The 24,185-nt window shown below is 44.6% G+C and overlaps 1 protein-coding gene across 2 annotated transcripts in view; it reads left to right on the forward strand.

Moving 5' to 3' along the window:
- The window catches only part of GAREM1 (GRB2 associated regulator of MAPK1 subtype 1), a 101,613-nt gene extending 79,937 nt beyond the window's left edge, over positions 1 to 21,676 (forward strand). The window contains exons 4-6 of one of the 2 annotated variants that reach the window (XM_082755247.1): positions 5,634 to 6,812; positions 12,211 to 12,377; positions 15,531 to 21,675. In XM_082755247.1, the coding sequence (XP_082611373.1) occupies positions 5,634 to 6,812; positions 12,211 to 12,377; positions 15,531 to 16,446 (2,262 nt within the window). In that variant the 3' untranslated portion in view covers positions 16,447 to 21,675. Of the gene's footprint in view, positions 1 to 5,633; positions 6,813 to 12,210; positions 12,378 to 15,530 lie in introns of both variants that reach the window. The other variant, XM_082755248.1, reaches the window with a different exon arrangement.
- Positions 21,677 to 24,185: the final 2,509 nt, after the last annotated feature.

Below are 24,185 nucleotides of genomic sequence, written 5' to 3' on the forward strand. Positions count from 1 at the left end.
GCTTAGGCAGGATTTTGCAGCAAGCTCTGTAGTTTAGAGACCTACCTTCTCATTATGATGTGCTGTGGCATCTTCTCTATGGGGATGGTTTTATTTTAATTTGTATATTCATTGTTAAAGGGAAGAACGAGCCACCTTACCCTAGAGGAGGCAGAGGAGATGAATCTCCTTTCCCTCCTTGTTTCCCAGCTGGGCAGGCTTTCTGGAAAGTGTGCTGGGGCAGGACATTTAGGACCTGTGCTATTTTTGAAGGAGTGCTGTAATGGATGCTCAAGCAGAGCTGGGAGTAGAAGGTAGAGTCCCAAGTACTTTTCACAAAAAAACAAACAAGAATTTTAAATTAAACCAACGTTTTTGTAACAGCTAGAGCTACTTCTGTTAGTTCCTTTGGATGTGCATATATATCGGTACTGTGCTTGTATACCCAATTGGTTGCCTCAAGTACCTGGTAGCCAGCGGCATCTACAGGCACAATAATTCAGAGTGATCTGGGGATAAGCTAATGGCACTCAGTCCATAGGTATTTGATCTATTCCTGGTTGAAAATTAGAGGCATTCTGTCGATTCTTCACTGAACAGATAGCTGATGGCCTTTTTTGTGTTAATAGTCAATGCATAATTGCAGGGAATTTTGTGTACATAACAACATTACGCTACAAAGATGAAGTTTTTCTAATTCATTATGCTTGGAAGAAAAATAGTGAAAGAAGGAAGTTGAGCTACCCCAGGGCCCTTGCTTTTGCTGAACCAACAACAGTAGGTTTCTGTGGTTTGATGCTGGGGTCCCGTGCAGATATCCAGGAAACTATTTGTATTAAGACAGGGGGAGAACAAAAACTGCAAATCATACTGAGGTAATTCACTAAAAGTTCTCCTAAAAAGGAACTGTATGTCTGACAGAACATCAGACAAGTCATGAAAGATGCTCTCTAATCATCCCACTCAGTGTTCCAGGATCCTTTAAATATTCTGGGATATCATTTTTGTCCTGAAGATACCACTCCATCTCCTTAGAGAGGCTGTGAAACTGTTTGCAGAGCGTTTCCAGGATGGAAAAGGTACATGAGTTTGAGTTAACTAGCCCTATCGGGATTCTTTTCTTTCCCATCAAAGATATTTGGCTGGTGTGAACTTTGATAGCTGATTTGTTTGATGTAATCCTTTTTTCACACTGATCTGACTGTGCTGGTCCGTACAGTGTATAGGTGATCTCCTGATTTGGTTGTAGTCCTGCTGGCCCTAATAAACTTGCCCTGAGCTTCCAAGGAGCACATACTCAGAAGGCAGTAACCTACACTGGCGTTTTGAAATGCTGCAACAGTGGCTTTATGAAATCAGCCTGTGTGCAGGTTTGCAGGCATTTGGTAATACTGCATCTTGGGAATGAATGCTTCAGTCCCCTCACCGCCCTGCGGCTTCATGTCAGCGTCAGCACCAACCGCTTTCCTCCAGGGCCTGGTGCATAGTATGGGTTGAGAGAGAAGCAGAGCTGCTGCTTCCATTGCCTTGTGGTGCCTTGTGCTGGCCTTCCTGACATCCCACGTGGAGAGGTGTGTCATGTCAGAGCTCTGCAGTATTATCTGTCACATTTCAGGTCATTATTTTGGAACATTGATTTGTTTGAGACACCCTTAAAACAACACCAAAGCCAGCTTTTAACATAGTAATCAGGGCAAAGTCCCTGCCAGCTGAGAGAGAAGCACACATACACTACCACAGAGAGTTGTGCTTGCTGCTTCTGTCTTGTGAGGCAAACACTTACAAAAGAAAGGAAAATGCTGTCTCAGTGAGTTTAATCATCTTCCTTGAAAAAGTTTGCTTATTTTTGCTGCTTATAGGTCTTCTGAACACTGTCTATTTTATATTAAACTAAAATCTTTATCCACTTCTTACACCCTGTAAAAAAAAAAAAAGTTCTAATTGGTCCCTTGGCTTTAATAGTAAAAACTGTATGCAGTAACTGTGCATCAGAGGCTTCATAGTTAAAAAAGAAAGAGCTCTAAGAAGAAGTCCTAACTGTGGATTTTTACTGGCAATGTGATGCTTGTGTTGCTCTAATAAGATCTAGCAGGTATAACAAGCTGTATAAAACTACAAATCATTTTTATAAGGAGTTCTTACATGCCCAAGTGATTAAAGACTTCTGCTTCAAACTATAACAAATTAGAACAATTGGAGCTCGAGACAGGATATTGACTCAGGTGTTACCAAAATCTATTTCTGAGTTAACCTTTCCTTAAGCAAAAGAAACAATATGCTTGAGCTTTCCCAAAAGAACATGTTGCCTAAATAATCATTCATCATTTTGCTGATGCCTGTCTTCTGCAGTAGATATAAAATTGGCTTCTGAATGGTTATTGAATTGCAAGTTTAGAGCATCATAGTGACTGAACCCGCCGCTGCTTTGGAACATGTTTGACAAGACGTCTGTAAGCCAGCAACCTTTCTGGTCAGCATCTTGGCATCGGTACAGGACCATTAGTATGGATCAGCATCTGGAAGGTGGAGGGTAAACATGGTATGGAGTAGGCTGCTTCTGGTTGTGTGGGTCCCCTCTTCTGTTAGGGGTTGATCGATCGTAGCATCTAGTGATTTCTAAATGGCTTTGCAGGGTAATGTGGCAGACACTGCCTCAGAGCTAGGAGCACTGATTGCTCTCACCTATTACCAGAAAGTGAAGATTGGATGGGAAGGGCAAAAAAGAGGTAAGGGAGGAGTGAAACTAAAAGACTCACTGGTTTGATGTGTAAAGCAGCACTTGTAGAGAGAACAACTGGGAAGAGAAGTATGTTTGGGGAAGGGTTTATTCCAGGATGCTCCCAAGGCTAAATTATTAACATCAGGGTGGTCGAACACAGGAAGAGGTTGCCCAGAGAAGATGTGGATTCTCCATCTTTGGAGAAACTGAACATTTAACTGGACATGGCCCTGACCAGTCTGCTGTAACTACAGCTGCTTTGAAGAGCAGGTTGGACTAGGTGACCTCTGGAGGTCCTGTCCGACCTAGAGGATTCTGCAAGTCTTACCCAATAACCTGTGCTGAAGTCCATGGCCCTATTTTTAATAGTTTTGAAAATTTCGTGGCCACCAATAAATTAAAATGTTTGAGTGAGCAAGGCAGATCAAGTTGGATTTTCATATGTCTTTAGATGATTTTCGAGGGTTTGCTATGTATGGTATGAATGAGGGATGTGTTTGTTGCTAATGTTCTGCAACAAATATTTACCTACCGTGAATTGTTTGTAGATGTTAACTAGCATGTGGTAAATATAAAAATGAAAAATTAAACAACCTCGGACAAGAAGAGAGGAGTTAGCTTGCTGGACTTTCAGGACTTAAATTTTAAAATATCCTTGGCCTGTTGAGGCGTACCTGTAGCCTTACTTTCAGCAGAGCAAGGCTTTGGGAATCGAAGTGAAATCAGAGTTGTGCACTCGTAGACTTTTGGTTTCACTTTTTCAGTTCTTTGTTACAGATTTGGACAGCAGCTGGCGCCTAACAGATTTTTGTTCATTAAGAAGAGTGCACAACAGTATTTTTCTCAGCGTGCCAAACTACAATAGTGGCACGATTCTTCTTTTGCTCCAGCATGGTAACATTCAACCACATTTTGCTTATTACCCTTTTTTGCATTGCAAAAAAGGCAATAATATTTTCCAGATTTGGGGATTTAGAGAAATTTTGTCTTTAAACATGTCCAACGTAAAAATCCCCATGCTCCCAGCTGGTAGAAACGGATGCCTCTAATAAAGCCCACGCTTGAGGAGCCCTTCGAGGTGAAGCTCTGCCAGTCGATCTGCTCGCTGCCTGCGCGGCAGCGTCCTTGTGCAGGGGCTGTTTGTTTGGGGCTTGCTAGGGAACCACCAGTCAGCAGAGCAGCAGAGCAGCAAAGCTGGAGGTGGTGACACCTCCCTCGCTCCATGCAGAGGGCGAGAAGAAGCCGGGACATTGCTGGCTCGTGTGAAAATTGCAGACGGCGCTGCCCGGAGAAGCCACCTGTGGGGATTTGTAGTTATTAAAAAACACTATTCTTACAGAACGTGCCCTTGCAAGAGGAGAAGGGGGGACTGAATGGAACGTGCACAGAGCCCTGTGTGTCCTCAGCCTTCCGAGGTCAGGGCCACCTCACCAGCAGAAGCGCTCGGTTGCGGTTTTGAGGAGAAAACAGCAATAAGCGTCATCCCGCTGTTATCGGCAAAGACATCCGAGCCCCTTCCTTTCATGTCTCCGCGTTTCAATATATTGTCTGGCCGGTGGTGTAAGCTGTGAATGGGTATTATGTACGATAAAATCCTAGTGGTTTCCTGGATTAGACCAACCAGTGTTTGTTTAGATAATTCAGGGCTTGAATGGCTTCCTGTCAGGAAGCGCTGAAGCTGAACGGCTCGGGAGGCACACCTCTTCTGGCCATTTGCTGGGCGAGGTCTCCGGAAGATAACCATGACTTTACAAATATGCAGATCGTGTCTTACAAGGGGAAGATTATTTACAGCACTTCTCAATTATTAACTAATTGGAATTACAGCCCCGATTTCATGCAGTGGCTGGCCTGTGATGACATCCAATTCTGAAGGCTGGAATTTGGACTTCACACAGCTACATGAAGTCTCTAGTGGTGGTGTAGATGAGGAAGGAATATGTTATTCTACCTTATTTTTGCACTTGCATTTTTTTTAATATGGCCAGTATTCCTGAATAAAACAGTCTGTAACAGGCCAGAAGTACTTATCTGACGCACCTTCCTTTATGATTAAGCAGCTGCAGCTGCTGAGGAAGAGCTGGGCGAGTTCTGTTAGGTCCCTGAAAAAGGCCTTTCACATTAAGCCACTCAAATAGGAAGCAGAGCAATCTTGTGCATAAAGAGTTATTCCAGTGTTAAGGAAATAACTTCAGGAGCAAATGAGCCTTGGACATCTGTTTTGCTTTTTTTTTTTTTCCTTTCCAGTACAATTTCCATAGTAGAAATGCACACACATGGCTGTGCATATGTTGTTTAATCTCTCAAATTGTAATTATGATCAAAAAATGAGGAAGGAAGTCTATGACTGGGAGAGCAAGGCAGAGGGGGAGTTAGGCATGTGGGACAGAACCAATATCTTTCACTTCTCCTTCAGGGACTAGATGTCATCTGTCATTCGCCCTAGCCTGGAAGAGATTATATCAAAGGGATATGCTTCATCTGTAATGATGAGATCACCTTCTCTGCTCCTCAGGGAGCTGAAGATGGTGGAAGAAAAATGTTTGCTTCCCTCAAGAGCCTGGCAAATAAGTTACAGCAAAAACAAGGGGGGTGGAAAAAGATATGCAAGTGAATCCAGACAGGCTCTCTCAAAGCTGTATGATACAAATGAATTTGAATTGCTGGGATATGTCTTTTGTTTAGAAGTTGGATATGTTTGTTCTCATGCCTTCTTTGACAGTTCCAGGTGGCTGCTTCTCCTAAACTAAAAAGCAAGAAAGTGTAAAACAATAAAAAAGTTACTGGGCCAAGCTTTGGGTTAAACACTACACACTTGACTACTCAGCTGTTCAAATGAAATTGGTTTCTCCTAAGTCCAGTCCTAGTAGGTTTGATATGATTTGGAATATTGTCTTCAGTGAGGGAAAAACAATTTTTTATTGTTATTTTGCAGGTGGCTTCAGGTGAATGCAATGAAGACACTGAAGTTTACAACATCACCCTTAGCACCGGGGATGAGCTGACTTTAATGGGGCAAGCAGAAATCCTTTATGCAAAATCTTCTAAGGAGAAGTCCCGACTCAACACCATCTTCAAAAAAATTGGGAAACTTAATTCAATTAGCAAGCTCGGCAGAGGCAAAATGCCCTGCCTCATCTGCATGAACCACAGGACCAATGAAAGCATCAGTCTCCCGTTCCAGTGTAAGGGCAAGTTCAGCACCCGCAGCCCGCTGGAGGTGCAGATGCAAGAAGGTGAGCACACCATTCGCAATATAGTAGAAAAAACCAGGCTGCCTGTTAACGTGACTGTGCCGAGTCCTACACCGAGAAACCCTTACGACCTGCATTTTATCCGTGAAGGGCACAGGTACAAGTTCGTCAACATTCAGACCAAGACTGTGGTGGTTTGTTGCGTGCTTCGTGGCAACAAAATTATTCCCATGCATTTTCCCTTGCACTTGACGCTTCCAAAATTCACCCTACCTGACAGTCTTGTGAAGGGGGAGCTGTGGCATGAATCCCTCATCCAGCACTGGTTTAATATATGCCAGGAACAGTTCGACATAGATGAGTATTCCCGGGCCGTGCGCGATGTGAAAGCTGACTGGAACGAGGACTGCAAGAGCCCGAAGAAAAGCCGGTGCAGCGGGCACACCCACGTGCCCAACTCGCTCAGCTACGCGCGAGACGAGCTCACGCAGTCCTTCCATCGGCTCTCGGTGTGCGTCTACGGAAACAACCTGCACGGCAATAGCGAGGTAAACCTGCACGGCTGCAGGGATCTGTGTAACGAGTGGGCCCTCTTCTCTCACGATGCTCTTCAGTACCAGGATTCTGGGGACAGTAGCAGCGACTACCTTTTTCCTGAGGTTAGCGAGGAATCGATGTTTCTGCCTACGAAACCAGAGCTTCCTTACGAAGAGCTGTGGTTGGACCAAGGCTCTGGAAAGCCTGGAGAGCAGCCTCTCATTCGCTCACTAAGTGAGAAGAGCAAATGTGACAATTACAGAGGGTCTTTCCGATCAAAGTGCGGTACTGCATCTCTTCCTGTGCCTGGGACCGTCGGAGCAACAACAAAGTCTTCGGATGTTTCCCTACCTCCACCTCCAGTGCCTCCCAAATCTGAAGCAGTAAGTCAGGGTTGTTTATGTTGGTTTGTTTCTTTTTCAGCAGATGTTTGCTTGGGAATTCTTTAGAGAAGACTTCGATGGGGTTGGGGCACATGCAGGGCAAGGAAATGGTAAGAGATGTGCACTCTCCTACCAACTGTAAGTCCTATAAAGCATCAGATTATATTTAATATAAGTGATCTTGTATCTTAAACCTGATACTTCCAAGTGATATTTACTGCTTTTTTGCTTCTACAAACAAGATCTAAGAATTTTAAGGTCACTGCCTTCCCTTTCTTTCAACATCATCTCTCTGCATGTGTTCTGTTTTCTCATATTTTCCATGGCTGAAGTGTGTGAGACATGAATATGTGTGTGGGACACGAAACCACTTGGAACTGCCACAGGTTACCTTAGTGTGTGCGTCTCTGATTAACGGGCTGTAATAATGACAGCTAGAATTTTTACAGACTTGCAATGTTTGTCAATGAGAGATTGTCTTCCCTGCTAAATTTGAGGAAATACTAAGTGTCGTTACCCTCAACCACATTTTACCAAAACAGAGCTAACATAATCACTCTGTAGTGTTTATTGAAGGAAAGTATGTATAAATAGGAACTCTGCAGAGTTCAGAAATTAGCCTTATAGAAGACTCAGTTTTAAACAGAATGTGTTTCCTGCCCAAGGGTTTCAAATGAAAACTCGGGAGAAATCACTTTTCCAAACCTGAAATGTTTTGGAGACTTCAGTGGCAAAAATATAAAAATGTTGTGCCTATAGGAGCTTGTGTGGGTTTGGTGGAAAATCCACCCATTGCATTGTCCCTTGGTATTGTCCTACACATTATTTTAAAAGAAAAAATTAAAAAAAAAAAAAGGAAGAAAACTTCCCCCAGAAAAGAGCGTCTAGGGATCTTTAGCAAGATTAAATGATACACACTCAGATCAAATGAATCTTGACAGAAGTTATTATTTAACAAATCGGTAAATCAATTTTGCAGTTTTTTGATGGAGTTTAAATAAAAACATCCCGCTTGCAAATTTCGCACTATTTCCAAGACCATGGCTGAACAATAAGCTGGGGCTTACCAAACCGCAGCACACTGTGGTGACCCCATCCCTTTGCTGTTGCAATCTCACAGTCTCGGCAGTGCTGGCAGCAGCCTTTCCATTGTCAGGCAGGTCACAGCCAGGCTGAAAACCTGATGTGGCTGAAAACCGTTTTATTTCTTTGTGCTGGGTTTGCTTTCAGTGGACGAACGTGCTGCTCCCACCACCAGGCTGTGCAGCCGCTGGGGAGCTGCGGTGAGGAGAGGGGAGGCACAACAGCCAGCACAGGTGGGGAAAGCACAACTGCAGCCCTTCAAAGCTTCCCCAAAAAGCATCCGCAGCAGCTTCAGCAAAGACAGGGAAGTCAAGACACTATGTCTTCTTAGCACAAAGAGCATTTACGTGTTATATCTGAGTGCTGGAGCGCAAGAGTGCTTCCTTGCCTTTGAGGTCAGGTCTGAGCCGAAGCTTTGTCCAGATGGTTTTGGAGGAGCGCCCGCTTGCACCGTGTTGGGACGAGGCTCCCCGGCAGCCTGCGCTGATGTGAACCGCCACGGGGCTGATCCTACCCTCCTCCTCCTCCTCCTCCTCCTCCTTTCCCAGCCTCATGGTCCTGGCTTCTGTTTTGCGCTGGCTCTGGCACCCCTGCGCCTGGGCAAGGAGCCAGGTCTGGATCTGGAAAACGATTAGTTCCCCGCTGATTGCGAGCTGACCCACTTCGGCGTGGGGCCGCAGGAGCGACAGGGCCAGGGCCGAGGAGCAGAGAGGAGGGCGAGGAGGAAGGCCGGCGGCTTGCAGCACAGCGAGCTCTTCTGGGGGCACGGGGTGGCATTTGGGGTACACGCCTGTCTCCTGCATTTTTGTCATGTCTGTCTTACCAAAGATGAGGTGATGGCTGTGAGTGCTGTCAGCAGTTTCTGCACAGCTTCCTCGCCATGCAGGAGAACTGATTTCTGCTAACGCTATTAAATGGCATTTAGAGGTGGGCAGGGCTGTAACCTCGTAAAATGAAGTAAGAATCGCGCCTCTGTAGATGGGATAATAATTCAGAATTAGTTCTGTGGCTTCCTGGGACAGCGTTGGAGTGAGTATCAGTGACAGACCGAGTTCATCAGTGGGCTGGGGCTGACAAGATGCTTGCCTGCTTTTCTTGCAGGGTATTTATAGAATAAGTAGATCTCGGTAGCTGCTGGTGAACATGAGGTTTAGTCATCACTCCCTCCAGAATGATATTCCATAGTGTTTCTGTGTAAAGGTTGGCAGGCAATTGTATTCTTGCAATGCACTAAATTTAAAATATGCATGCAGGAGCTATTTGTAGGAGAAGAGGAGGTCCAGGTGTTTCGGGATCTCTTCTGTCTTTCTGCTCACCTGCTGGGTGAAGCGGCCTGATACAATGCGTATTTCCGAAATACCTTTCAGAAAAATCAAAGTGGCATGAAGGGGGAAGAGAGAACGAAAATGCCCTCTGAATTCAGGCCTGTAAATCAGCAATTGCTGCAGTCCCAAAGCACTAATCTGCATAAAACCAGAGGCTGTTTTCCTGATGGATTTACGGCGTGTCCGGGCTGGAGCATGCCGTGCCGGAGGTTCACGCTCCCACAGGCGAGTGTCAGCAGTGGGGGGGTCACCCAGACGGCTCCCTGGGGGCTTGTGGCACCCCGGAGGATGAGACGAGCTGCAGTGCTGCCTACAATCCTTGCGGCAGCTTGAGCCATCGGGATAGATCACCATCACTGGGATCGCCACCGAAAGGAGCATTGGAGGCTGGGAGTGAAAGTCCCAGGGATATCGTTGCACATGCACTTTATCTGTGTCTGGCAGCCGCATGGCATCGAGTGCTGCTGGGTGAAAGAGCGTTTCAGTGTAGCAACAGCAGTCACCCAGGCAGTCGTCGTGTCACCCCGCCGCTCTTCCCCTCCTCTCCCTCCTCGGTGTCCTTACTTCTCGTTTGGACCCTGCAAGCGCGGATCTCCTGCGAAGTTTCCCCTTGCTCTTGTCGGTTTAATCTGCAAAATCTCCTTTTCAATCCTCTGCTGCCTTTCCCGAGGGCTGTGCCTGGCAGCTGTAACTGCAGTCTTGTGACAGGGACCAACTGGGACTGCAAACTGGTATTATTTACGGCCCAGTTCTGATCTGCAATCTAGGTCAGCGGAGGAGCTTGGCACAGTTCGCTCTGCCAGTACCTCTGAATGCCAGTAGTCTTCCCAGGAAAGAATTTCTTTAACCCCTTGACCGTCCGCTCTGCTCCAAGAGCTCCCCTGAATGGTCTCTGTAACCCCACGGGCATATATTCAATAGCACGCAATATTAACTTTGCCTAGTCTGACTTGGGAAGAAAAAAAGAAGTCCTTAGGCATCCTTGGGGCACAGCACTAAAATGGTTGAAGAGTTTTATGCCTGAATTCAATAACAAACATGAATAAAATTGATTCTTTTTTTTTTTTTTTTTTTCTTGAAAGAGCAAATAAGAACCCTCAGAGCAAGATTTATGTCAGTATTTTTTGTTGTCAGGCAGTTCCTCTAATTTTGTCTTGTTCTGAGTTAGGGAAAAATGTACTACAATGTCCCAGTCCCCGATTTTCCATTTTACTTAAGCACTAAATGGGTTGTTGCATTCTGAAAGCACTGAAGTGGATTGCAAAAGGTTCCGCATTTATTTTGTTTTTAAATAAATTAAATCACTTTAATTGCCAATTATGTGTTGCAGAACTGCTAAGATAACTTTTAGTTCTGCAGCGTTGTTAAATTTAAAAATAAACTCTAACTTTTCAACTCAAAGAGAGTTTCCCCGTTCTGGTGCATCTGAGATGATGTCAACCAAGGAGACCATGGAGATCTGCTGCTGCCTAATTCTCAGTACCCTCACACACATCTAGCCCTGCTAAGTAAAGCTGCTCTCCTTGGTATGTCCTGACAAGATTAAAGTCTTCATCATTTCTATTGTGGGGATAGATCCTGGCATTTTGTTCCTCCCTAGGCAGGACCAAACTACATTTTCTGTAGTCTACGGTCATGAGCTGGAAAGTTAGCTGGCTACAGTAAGTAGACCTGTTGGCTCTGTTCCTAGTGTTTAATGTTAAAGTCAGTTCTGAAGGAATGTAGACTGAAGACCTGCTCTATTTTCATAACGCAACTCATGAGTAGTTTTTGCTTTATACAGCTTTTCAGCAAAAGTCCTTGTAGTCCCCAATCCATTTTGTTTGCTTTACCAAAACCATCCACTGCTACCAAGAAGCAAGGTTTGTGAGATCTGGAAATGTGGCTAGCAACAAGAGGTCCTTCTGCTTGAAATCCTTTCGGGTGCCTTATTTGAGCAGCCTTTTCCACTCCGCACCTTTTACCTTGTACAGTTTGTAGTTAACCTTATCCTGGACTGCTTTGGCAGTGGCAGAAGGACTGAAGCTCCAGATTTGAATGCCAGCATCCAAATAACTGGAACACTGCAGTCTCCCAGTTTGAGCTCATGGTTTATACACACAGAGGAGGGTGAAGGAAAAGGGACTTTTCGTTGTTTTTGTTGTGTGGTGTGTTTTATATATATATATATATATATATATATATATATATATATAATTTACATAGTGAAAAGCAGCTCCACACGCCTGCTACATCAGGTTGGCATTAGAATTATGCCAGGGACAGGGAGCACGGCCAGTGGTGCCGTGGCCTCTGCTGGGAGGGGAAGAGCAGCCCATGGGAAGGGAGGAGCAGCCCAACCACCACAGCACTCTCAGGAGGAGCAAAAGGCAAGAATTGAGAGTAGCCACCAAGATCAAGTCTGTTTTAGCGCTCTCCTGCAGATAGATAAGTCCTGGGTGCATCTGGTAAATACGTGATGCATGTGCTAGTCCTTGGGGAGGGATGCAGGGAGTTATCCTAGAGCTGGATGGCTGCGTATCGCTGGTTAAATAAGTCAGGAAACATCGGAGTCTGCTGAGATCTTTTCATTACGTAAGCTTGGTTTATTACATCTAAATAAACAACACTAATAGAATTTAAGCTTAATGAATTGCTTCTTACAGAATGTAAAATATCTGGAACAGTCCGTCTGGTTTTGTATGTTACTGGAAGGTTTTTTTTATATAGTTTCATTGCTGCTGCTTTTTAAATGAGTGGATATCAAACAACTTCAAAGTACCCAAAAGGACTGTTAGTAGCTCTGCTGGTAATAAGGCATTCTTTTGGTCTTCCTTATGACAGCCACATACTGTTGCAAATGTATATACTTAGCATCATTTTTCTTTTCCTCTCCCTTTTTAATTATTTCCTTTCATAGAATAAGCCTGAACCAGATGTGCTTCATCTGGCTGAGAGTGCTGTTGCCCAGATTTTCTAGCTGCTTACTTACGTGTTCTTCTTTTGTACAGGTGAAAGAGGAATGCAGGCTCCTGAATGCTCCCCCTGTCCCTCCACGGAGTTCAAAGCCATCCTCCACCAGTCCTTCCATCCCTCCTCGCACAGTCAAACCTGCACGACAACAGACCCGCTCTCCCAGCCCTACTCTGTCCTACTATTCTTCAGGACTGCACAACATGTATGTGTGTGAGCTGTGAGAAGCCTCATGCTAGCACTTGGCATTTTGAGAAAGTTACATTTAGCAGTATTGAAACTGGGGGAATCTTCCTGAAGGCTCTTGTTTATTATGGCACAGTACTGAGGCAGAGTTGCTGACTGTTCTTGAAGTGGGTTAACCTATCATGTTACTTCTAAAAACTGAAGAGGAAGCAGAGCTCCAGCGGAAACTATGTTTTATAACATACAACATAGCAATTTATATTAAATACCTGCACATGCTGCTGTAGCTAATCTCACCATACGATGGCAGAGACTGTTTGAGTGGAAAATCCCTTGCAGTTTATGTATATTTTTGAATGGCATGAATCTTCCAACCAGATCAGCTCAAAGGTAGTTTTCAGGAAGAAATTCAGTCCTATATGCATCCAGTGCAACCAGCTCTTGCTAACTGGGGGCACAGAGGGGCATAGTAATCAGGAAATGTTTAATGCCAGCTATATGTGAACCTACAGATGGGTGTGATGGAGTACAGAGAGGTCAGCAGACACCACTGAATGCAAAGCGACGTAAAGCAAAATGCAGCCACGCAGCCTGTAGATCAAACCCACTTCAGGACAAACTTAAACCACAGACTGGAAAATCCACTCGGGCTAGTCGAAAATTGAGGGTGGATTTTGAATTACATGGCTGCATGTCTTTCCTTACCGTTGCAGTGTTCTTCCTTTGCCTTGAGAAAGCATATATGCCTTTTGAAGCCTTACCTCCTTTTAGACTTTAATGTCTTGCTGCCATTAGTTTTGGTACCTCTTCAATTTTGTCTCTAAGAAAGTAGAAGGATAATGCCTGTCCAAGTATTATGAATTGATCAGAAGTGCCACTACAGTTGTTTCAGTCTAGATGCAATTGGTATAACAACTTGTACTGGAATTGCCTTTCTAAGCCATACTGCATATTTGCAGCTTAGTGTTGTGTATCTGGCAACGATCACTCTAGATCAAGGCTACTCATTTATTTTTATGAAAGTCTGTTGGGTAGTTCTGTCAAGGTCTACTCCACAGGAGGCTGAGCACAAGACCTCCCAGAATTTGGGGCCCACCAAATGCTGTTTTCTCTCCTCATAGCTAACAGTACATCTGCCTCCCAAGAAACCAGGAAAACAATGAGAAGTACGGTTTCACAGGAATGCAGGTGATATTATTTGCCTGTGATTTCACAAAATTTGTATTATGTTCATCTGCAGCTTGGGTCCAGTCCAGTCCAGTCCAGGTATCTCCATTTTGGTGGCACTGACCTAGTGCTGCAGATGAAGCTGCTAGAAAGTTGCTTTTCAAGTCTTGCCATTTTGATCAGTGATTTATTCTCTAGATCATGAAAGGTTGCAACCAAAATGCCTGTAAATGTAAGGTTTCTCGTGTCCTTTGGCACTGAGTCCCAGTGGGTTAATTCTGGTGAAGGATGAGTAAGGAAGCACTTTGAAAATGTTACTTATGTTACTTCATCAGTTTTTGGTGATTCCATTAATCTTTTAAATCATTAAATATTCCCAATTCTAATATTGGATTAGAGAACAGAAGCAGGATCAATCATTTTAATTCCTGTGAATGTTGTTTATAACACCTCATTGACTATCTACTCTGAATTGAACAGCCCAATACCCAGATCTGTGATAAAATGCTTTTGAATGTGCATGTTACACCAACTGGCCTTTAAATGCCAGAGATGACCAGTGGATGGCGTATCCTTCGTAAGAGTTTTAAAAAAGGTCTATTCTTAATGTTCAACTTTTTTAACTGGCAGCCTTATGCAAGAAAAAGAGAAAAGTTTGGAGAGCGTGGAGTGGAGAGTGAGTGGTTAGAGAGGGAAACTGCCTATGATGGAGCTGAGTTTAATGACTAATTTTCCAGTGATGAAGATTAGATCTGCTTTTATGTGTCTGTCCTTAGCATTTGAGCTGGGCAAGTCCAGGTTGGCTTCCTCTTTCACTCTCTGAAAGCTGTGGCAATCTATTCAAAACCATGCTCTTTTTTGAAAGCTGCTGCCCTCTTCAAGCAGCTTTCATTGAGCTGTCACAGAATGGCTGCCTAGTTTATTCCTTGAGTAATTAGTTTCCAGGAGAGAGAGGTGAGTAATTAAAACAATTATTTCAACTGTTGTTTTCCCTCTGTTGTGTTAGGTAAGGATTTTATAAGTCTGTTAATTGGTTTTGTGGTGTTCTGGCTTAATTGGCCAGAATTCCAAAGACCAACCAAATCCTTCAGACTCTCTTTTAGAAAGTGGCATAAAAGCAGCAAACATTTGCTTTTGGAGACGGATTGCATGCTTCTGTTAGCATCTAAGTCTTTTGGGAAAACCTGGATATAAACCATCAGTTTCCTTGGACAGGCTGAGCTTAATTTACCGTCTGGAAGTAGGTCAGGCGAACTTTCTTTAGGTGCCTTTGAAAAGCAAGTGTTTCTTTGTCATGACTTTTTCAAGATGAGGACAAACAACTTACTGTGGGTTAAGCTTAAAGACTGGTATTTCAGCAAATGCAGCTAGGTCTACTTGCCCTTCTGGGTAAAAATCTTCCTCTGGCAATAAACAACGATGTCCTCTGTGTTACTGTACTGTACACTGGTGCAATTCCGAATGAAAATGCTGGCCCCAGAATGCTGGTCATCTCTTAGGTTAATCAAGCTTGTGTCTAGCACAATGGTAAACTTCCCCTATGGTGAACTTTTGTCTACTGTGACACATCTGCAGAGTATAAATATAGAATGCAGGATTAAAAAATCTTCAGTATACATGAGGCTGTTCCTTTACCGTAGTGATGTCCTTCAGGAGTTGAGCAGCGGAAAAAATTATTTGGGAGATGACACAAAACTGAATTGAGACATCTTTTCTTTTTCTTTTTTTTTTTTTTCTGAGCTTGAAGAAGCAAGACATGAGTCTTCCTCATGAGGCTTTTGGGTACATCAGCATCTTGTCAGGCTTGTAGGAAGAGTAAAAGACCTGTCAGCGTGGAATTCAAACGTATTGTTAATTCAAATCTGAAACATTTTGCTGGAGGAAAAAAGATTCTTTCCTTGTGACAGCCACCCTCTGATTTTGTCAGATGATTTATGAATTTATTCAAATGCCACATTTATTTATTTTTTGTACTAACTACATCCTTTCTGCTTTGTTCCTTAAGCAATGTCACAGAGAACGACAACGCGAACCCAGCCGAGAGCAGCACACCTGTTTCCTGCTACCCTTGTACCATGATGAAAACCGAATCCAAAGAGCCTGAGAACACGATGCCTTTTGGAAGCCCTTCAACTGAAGCTCTGCCTTCTAGGTTATCTTGGCCAAACCATTTTTCGGGAACTGCGGAGGGCCTGAATAGGAGCGATTTCCTGCTCGATCCAAGCAGGAGCTACAGTTACCCCAGACAGAAGACTCCAGGCACACCAAAGAGAAACTGTCCAGCACCTTTGACTTTTGACTTCGATGGGTGTGAGCTCCCTGCGGGGTACTCCCAGCTGACTCCCGCAGAGCTCACTAACACCATCTCCAGCTGCCCAAAGTCAGCAAGTTACTCTCTAGACTGCACTGATGAGAAAACTCTGGGAGTCAGCAACACAAAGCAGAGTCATTCATGTCCTGCCTTACCTCCTCGGGCACCGAAGCCGAGCGAAGAGAAACCAGTTACAGACATGGGTCCTTTGCCACTAAAAATAGATGGTGCCGAGGAGGAATCGAAAACTGGTTCTCCGGACCTGTTGGAAGATCAGTATCTCGTTAAAAAGGGCATGCAGGACACATTCTCTGTGTCCTATCCCTTCTCGTCTCCCCTCCACCTCCAGTTAGCACCAAGGTCTTGCGGGGATGGTTCTCCCTGGCAGCCACCCACAGACCTTTCTGGACTCTCGATAGAGGAAGTGTCTAAATCGCTGAGGTTCATTGGGCTGTCAGAAGATGTCATATCATTTTTTGTTACGGAGAAGATTGATGGCAATTTACTGGTTCAGCTTACAGAAGAAATCCTGTCAGAAGACTTTAAACTAAGCAAATTGCAGGTGAAGAAAATACTGCAGTTCATTAACGGCTGGAGGCCCAAGATGTGATGCTGACTAGTTTTTAGTGGAACTGTACAAGATGTGCTAGATGCACTTCAGCTCATGCATCACTTCCTGTTTTTTGCACTAAAAGCCCCTCCTGTAAATAGTAGTAGAAAAATTCTTACTATGCAGATAAAAGTTTTTGAGTGGTGAACGGATTTTTTTTTTTTTGGTATGTCGATAATAAAGGTAGAGAATCTGCAGAGGTGTGCCTTGTGCATCCCTGAACATTCAACAGCTGCTAAAAACTGGACACTAAAGGAACTTACTCTGTAGTCTGTTAAGACTTACTCGTATTTATTACTGAACAATTTGATGCTGAAAGACACATACCAATCCAGTTTACAGTTTTGTGTTAACTGCAAAAAAAATGTATTTCTTACAGGATTGTTTCTGTTCAAATAATATTTGGCAACATGCTGTGACTTTTTTCCTTTTCTGTTAACAAAAAGCATGTTCAGATATACAAAAACATGGTTTTGACACTACATCTGAAAATGTTAAGAATTGCTGTGAAGTGCCACTAATACATTACTCTTGCAGCATATTTTTATTAACAGTATCTTCCTGACTACCTGTAATGTGGACGTTTTCCATGTTACTTTGAACAAAAAGAGTTAATTGTTTAAAAAAGAAAGTCTTGCTTAGCTCAGTGCCCAAAGGGGAGGGAGAAGGGGGATTTTCCTACTGAGCCACTCTGCCCTGGCCAATTAAAAGTTTATGACCTGTGGATTTCAAAAGTTGCTTTTGTAGTCAGATGGCTGCAGTCAGCAGCACGACTTCGGGTCGTGCAGCTTTCTCATGGGAAAGGCAGTTCCCTGCACAGACCCTTCCCAGCAGATCCTGCCCCTCGCAGCTGCCAGCACATCCATCAGAGGAGCCTGTTAGTGCGGCCCTTCCACACTGGCCAAAGGAAACCTGTTACGTTTCCTCTGCTGCTGTTACAGTCATCTGAAAATGTGCTCCATGTGCTGTGCTATTCCTGGAGTCGGATCTGTGTGGGAAGGTGATAGTACTCCTGTAGGATGCCTTTGAAATAAAACGTTGGAGAGGTGGGAAGGAACAGAAGCAGTACATGCCACGCTGATAAGAAGGGGCCAAGTGAGAGCTTGGGCCATGCCTCGGGAAATGCTTGTGATGTTCACCTGTCTTACTTGCAGTGGGCTAGGAGAACACGGGTGTCAAAGTGGAAAGACTGCAGCATCACTAAGATGTGTCAACTCAATTGCCCAGTTGCAAAAACTCGCTGCAATAGACACCACACAGAAGTTGCAGTCAGAAGTGAGGGCAGACATGGGAAGGGGGTATGACACTGCCCCTGGAGACCTTCTGAATTTACATGCAGAAGGCTAGAAATAGGATTGACTTTTGATAGTCTGTTGCTGTTGGTTGGCAGAGCTCTCAGAAATATGTCTAAATAACCTCAGAACCCCAGGATCCCCCGCCTTTGTAGTGCTGAAGGCAAGGATTTGTGGAGGCCCTCAGGAAAGTCTGCAGAGTCCATCTTCTGCAGCTGCGTATCCCAGGTCCTCAGGAGTCAGAGCCAGGGAAGCTGGAGCAGCTTCACCTTGCTCTGGCTCCTTCACCTGCTGCAGATCAGAGCCCTGCCTGGGGTGACACCATCACCTGCCTTTCTTGTTTGGAAGGACAAAGAGTGTCTCTTCCTCCAGGGCACACAGTGGGAGCGTCAAGAGAAAATAGAGTGCAGGGACAAAAAAGACAGTCTAATTTTGCCTGTTTTCTCAATTAAAATGTGGACTCATTAAAACAAATGTGGAGCAAGTGGAGCTTTCTGTTGCCTGGGCAAATTTCATGTCATGTCTCCATGCCGAAGCCAAGACGCATCATTTGTCTTGCAATAATGCAAACCACCAGTTCCCAAGCAGAGAATAAAGCACAACTGGTACTAGAAGGCAGTGAGCCAAAATCTATCCCAATAGAAAAACCCCAAGAGTTCATAATCTTAATCTTTTTGTTAATGTATTGACTTTTAGCAACAGATCGATAGCTTTTTCTGGATGCTTTTTAATTACTGTCCTAAAATATTTTAACTTCAATTAAGACTAAGTCAAATTCAAGTACTGTTCTGATGTGTGTGCTTGTTGGTAGGCACATGCAAATTAAAGTCGATTTGTTTTTTAACCCTCAGTATGTCTAATGAACATTCAACATGCAAAAAAAAAGAGCCTTGGTGGAATCTGCATTCATGAGTTTGCTGCACTGACATCCTGTATCCACAGACCAAAATAAAGCTGACCTGTAGAAAGGCACAGCAGTGTACCACGATTTCAGAAGCAGATCTTAGGTACAAAACTACAGCTGAAACCTCTAATTGCACACTTGCTATCGATGTCCTCCCAGTAGTCTTGTTCTGGCTTGGCGCTGCATACTTACTTTTATGAATAGTGTGTTAGCATTTGACATTTACTGTAACCCTGAGCAGCCCATCAGCTTAACTTTCCAAACCCCTTAAAGCTATTTAGGTGTTCCCAACCTCAGTGTGTTGTGTGAATGATGGGACTGCAGCATCGTGCCACCTGCACAAATGCCCAGGCAGGACTGAAGCTTCTGTTCTGGTGCCTTTGGCACTGTAAAAGGTGGCCTGAATACAGGAGCCCAACTTAGCTACATCAGTCCTACAGCAAGTCCCTAGTGTTAAGGAGAAGGTGGCACTTTGGAGATGGGGGAGGAGCAGAGAAGTCCTTCAGGCCGCAGCAGAGGAGCACGCAGTCTCTTCATAAAGGTGGGGTGTAAAACCTGGAGACTTCAATCTATAAAAGGTACAAAATGCTGCACTACTTACGGTACTTCAAGATGGAAAGTCACTTCAGTGTTCCCACTGTGATTGGAAAGATCTGCAGGCTCTGAGGAGTATCCCTGTGGTACGGACTTTCTGCCAGCTGATGCGAGTAGAGGAGACAGCACTCCACGTTTGATCAGACTCGCCTTTGGTGATTGTAGTGTTGGTCGCCTTGTGTTGGTTATAGCCGGTCTGCTTCCTAGTTCCACACGTGCCTTTAAGGGCGCTCATGATTTTAGAGGCATTTAATGATTCGTGCACTCATGCAAGTTACTGACGTGTTTTGAGTCTAAACAAGATGCAGGTTGTGGCCCTGTTGGTGTTTAACCTGAATAGCGCACTCAGCCAGGTCTGTGCTTTGAACACAAGTTCATAATGGTATTAATGACTCCAGTTTGTCATTGGCAAGTGGTACTAGCTCTGTTCCTAGCCATCCAGTGGTCTGTAACTCACCTCAAAGACCAGCAGCGCTTCCAGCTTACATCTGTGCCAGTAAACCGAGTGGTACCCTCATGGCAGCCGCTTGCTGTTGAGGTGCTGATGTGGGCTCTTGCATGGCTTTGGTGCGAGCCAACCAGCCCATGCACGGGGTGATCCCAGGCAGCACAGCCCCGGGGCTGGCAGTCACTGGTCCCTGGGGTATAAGTCTTGCTTTGCAGAGAGTGGAGTTCAACCAGGTTGGTGGGGGAGCTGTGCTGGGTGTCCTCAGGGTCCAAAAATGGGCTCCGGCCTGTTTGGTCTGCTACTAGAGGTGTAGCCATTGTGTTCAGAGAATGCCTGTCATGCCGCAGTGGGCTGAAAATCCCTCATGTTTTAGAGATGCCCTGCCAGCCCTAACTTTGGATTTCTTTCCTCCTTTTAAATAAATGCAAGGCCTCTGGTGCTTATTTCATTAGTGGTATCTGAAGTTGTGTATTTTTGTCAGGGTTCTTGCTTGTCTGGGGGGCTTGGTAGCAAAAATTCTGGCCTGTCATTATGTAAGGAGTTGTCTCGTTATCCCACACCAGGAAACACATCCTTTCTATGCAACATTCTTGTGGCACAAGTACTGATGTCGCCCTCAGCTGCAAAAGCTAGATTCTAGCAAAGGGGCTTTTCTGGATTGGAAACAGAATGGGCAACAGGGAGAAGGAACGGGGAGAAAATTTGAGGGGAAATGCTTGTTTCCTTTAAACACTCGTGCCTAGGATTAAGATTCTTTGTATTGCTGCCTGCCTGGCTAACCAAAGTTATATTGACATCAACTCAAAATGCCTATTTGCATTCTTGCTGTGTTGTGCAAATTGCCTACGGCTAGAAATTTAGAGACAGAAAACATTTGGTCCATCAAAATTAGAAGGAAAATGTGTTTTGAGGTGTTCTTGCAGCTAGAAGCAAGGGTTTGAAATAAATGTGTATCGCACTTTTTTTTTTCAAAACAACAGTTTTATTTGCCATTTTAATTGACTTTATTCCACAACAGCTTCAAGAAAAACAGTGTAAATAGCAATACTGTTTCAAAAACAGCATATTTTCATTCTGTCTGTAAATACTTGAAGTGTTTTCTCCTCTGTCTTCTTCTTGAATCAACTCCTCGACTGCCTCCCCGCTACATAAAGCCTGCTGGCACCAGTTTCTTGTGTGCAGGGGGAGAGTGGAGGCTGTAAGTTCCCGGTGGGGTGCCCATGGGCCAGGCTGCCTAAAATCCAAGCACCAGCCATCTGGGGAAGGACAAGGGCTTTAGCCCTGCTCTCCTGTCTTGTTTCTTTGATGCTCTGCAAGCTGCAGCATTTCCGTGTGCGAACTGGAAGGTACGAATGAAATCTTAATCGAAGCAAGGGGTTGTCCATTTTATTTGCGGTGTTAGGGATGTCAGGGCAGTAAGGAAATTCAGGCCCCTTGTCGAGACCTAGCAATAAGTGACTCTTTGTTTGTTATGTCTTAAGCTTCTGATAATCTGGAAGTTGCTCAGACTTCGCCGTTTCTGTGCATAATAACCAAATTCTCAGAGCAAAAATCTGCAGAGTGATTCTCTTGACTTGGACAATCTTCTGAATTATATTAAAATTATCTGTTAGTTCTTAGTTCTTTAGATTCACTTTGGGTAGGTCAAAAAAGTAACATTTGGGAAAAAAAAGAAAAAAAAAAAAAGAACAAAAAGAAAAGAGAAAGCCCCAAAACTTCAGCTTAGTACATTTCCGTTATAAAACAAAGCATGGTTTTTGTGGAATTCTGTGCTGTTTTGGGCTTTTGTGTAAGGCTGAAGGCAGATTATTATTTAAACCAGGTGCAAATAAATATCCCTGTAATGTATATGAACAAATTTAAACCGTGTATTGTAAGTATATAAACTGTATATTAAAGACACTATTTTCATGATACTTTAAACGTGTACTGAGTTTGTTATACTAAATCATTTGGGTTGCACATGCTACATAAAATGGTGGTTTTTCCTTCAGTAATTTCACTGGCTTATCCTCCTGCTCATCTCAATGTAAGTCAGAAATAACCGCTTCTCAAACACTGAGTTCACAAAGTAGGATGGGGGCAACTGAGAAGTGCAATCAGGCTTCTGTGTGTAACCTCTCAGGACGCATCGCTGGTTTTCCCTGTCTTTTAATTTCACTTGATCCCCTGCGCATCAAGAAGAGCTGTGCATTCCCCGAAGAATTTGTTGCCACACAGCTTTCCTGTTTCTAGCAGACACTCACCTAAAACAGTATTTTCCTGAGCCCTCGGTCTATTATCTATATTTTAGAAAATGTATTCATTTGTAGTTTGGATACGCTTTTAAGCATGAGACCATGTACAAGTATTTCTGATTTGCATGGTCTCTAAATCATGTATTGGCTGGGGAGAGAATTAGAGAAAAAGCAATGTTCTCCTCTAGGTTGCCTGTTTATGTTTCCTCCAATATCAGCAACAGGGGAAAACGTCAATTCCACAGCCATCCATGTGTCGTGCGGATAAGCTGCTTGTCGTGCCAAATTCCCCTTCGGCACAAAGCTCACTGATGCTAGGCCAAAAGAAAAGTTTTCTCCAGCACAGCGGTAGTTGTGGAGGGTTTTGTGGTGGGACCCGTTAATATATGTTTATGAGAAATAAAGCAGGGCAGGATCTGCCACGGTGGTTGCCCTCAGATTTGAGACAGATGGGGTCTGCTTGCCTCCAACCTTCACATCTGGGACAGGCGAGCAGCATGTGTGGAGGCAGGATGCGCGCAGTGTGGGGGCGGGAGGCAGAACTGCTTTCGGAAGTCAACTAAAACCTCTTTGCTCACCAAGAGCAAAGCTGTCTAGGACACATCTCTGAAGAGGGGGAAGGAAAATATTTAGATTTTTTAATGCTGCCACCAGTTTGCTCCAGGCTTGTGTGAAAGGGTCTGATGGGAAGTGTTCGGTGCATGAAGTAGAAAGACTACCCGCTGCAAGATGTGGCCGTCTCCCTGTCAGGAAAGTGCTGTTCGGAGGGAGGCATTTTCTGTGTACGTGTGTTACGGCTGTCATCAGCCCTGATGCCAATCTCCTGTCTGCCTCTCATCACTGTGTCTACCTGTATATACCAGTTGGGATTGTAGGCTGGGGAGCGACCTGAAAATGTGGCCCTCTTCCTTTGGGGAAGTGCAAGCTTAACACCTGTGGGCATACCTCCCCTCTTGGTACAGCACACTCGCTAAGTAAACCTCCTCTAGGTCTCTCAGGAGAACAGTTAACCCATTGTCCCTCTTGCAGGGGCTCCTATCCTTGAGCTGTGATGCTGTGGCCTTCAGGATGTGGCAGGAGCCAGCCGTCCCATCATACCACGCCATGACTAGAGGCTCAAGTGCCTTTCTGTGTCTGACTGTGCTCCCTCAGGTCATCGCCAGCCTGGGACACACATCATCATGCTCTGTTGCCCTGGTACGAAGATGCTGCATACCTCCAGATGCCCGCAGCCTACACAACTGCCTTCTCCTGTGCGACTGATAGCTGCAAGCATGGACACAGCGATCCTTAATTCTGCTTCTTGACCCACCTGACCTAGTGGTGGCGTCCCTGCCCATGGCAGGGGGGTTGGAAATAGGTGATCTTTGAGGTCCCTTCCAACCCAAGCCATTCTATGGTTCTTCCATGCCACGAGCAGATGGTGGGATTTGCAGCTGCTGAATGAACAGCAGAAAATCTGGGCTGCCCGGGCGGCTGCCATTAGGTGGTTTTGCCCAGGCCCTTGGTGCTGCTGGACCAGCTCCCTGGCAGCCTTGCTCTCACTCCAGCATGGGTTTTAGGGATTCCCTTGGGATCCCTTGCTAAATGCTGCCTCTGCCTGTATGGTGGGCATTGAAATGGCAACTCCGGTGGATGCTCAAAAAGTCAAGATTAATTTTAATATATTCCTTTTCTCCTTTTTTTTTTTTTTTTCTTCCCCCTCTATGTTCAAATAAGGCCAGTTTTTGTTGAACGTCGTCAGTATTTATATTTTTATTCAGTTGCCAGGAACCAGTGCTTATCATTTGCCAAGATAAAGCATTGCTACCCATTTTCACTCAACGCAGTGAAAAACTGATATGAAGAGTGGGTTTGACAGAAGGGTGTCTTTCTCCCCATTCTCACTGTGAAATTCAAAGGTAGAAAGCTCAAGATGGGCATCCAGGCCACCACGATGTGAGCAATAGAAATATGACCCAAGTCCTTATGTATTGCTCAACGAGACCTCAAAATGCCCTTGACTCGCAGGCGGGACAAAAGAAATCTAGTGCCAAACACTCTTGGATTAAATGAAAACCATTCCTCTGAGGGAGTCTGGGGTAGGAGGAAGAAGAACAAAAGAACAGAAAACCGGGAGGAAGAAGAAAAAATGATATATGCCAAGTCTGAGGAGGTGGCAAGGAAGTGGAGGGAAGCGTGCTCTTGCTTCATGTATTACTTGTACGTGCCACGCAGGGTCAGACCAGCACACGGCTGCCGGGAGATGAAACCTGCAGTAGGGG

The sequence above is a fragment of the Aythya marila genome (assembly GCF_965140915.1).
Source record: "Aythya marila genome assembly, chromosome: 2".
Lineage (NCBI taxonomy): Eukaryota > Metazoa > Chordata > Aves > Anseriformes > Anatidae > Aythya > Aythya marila.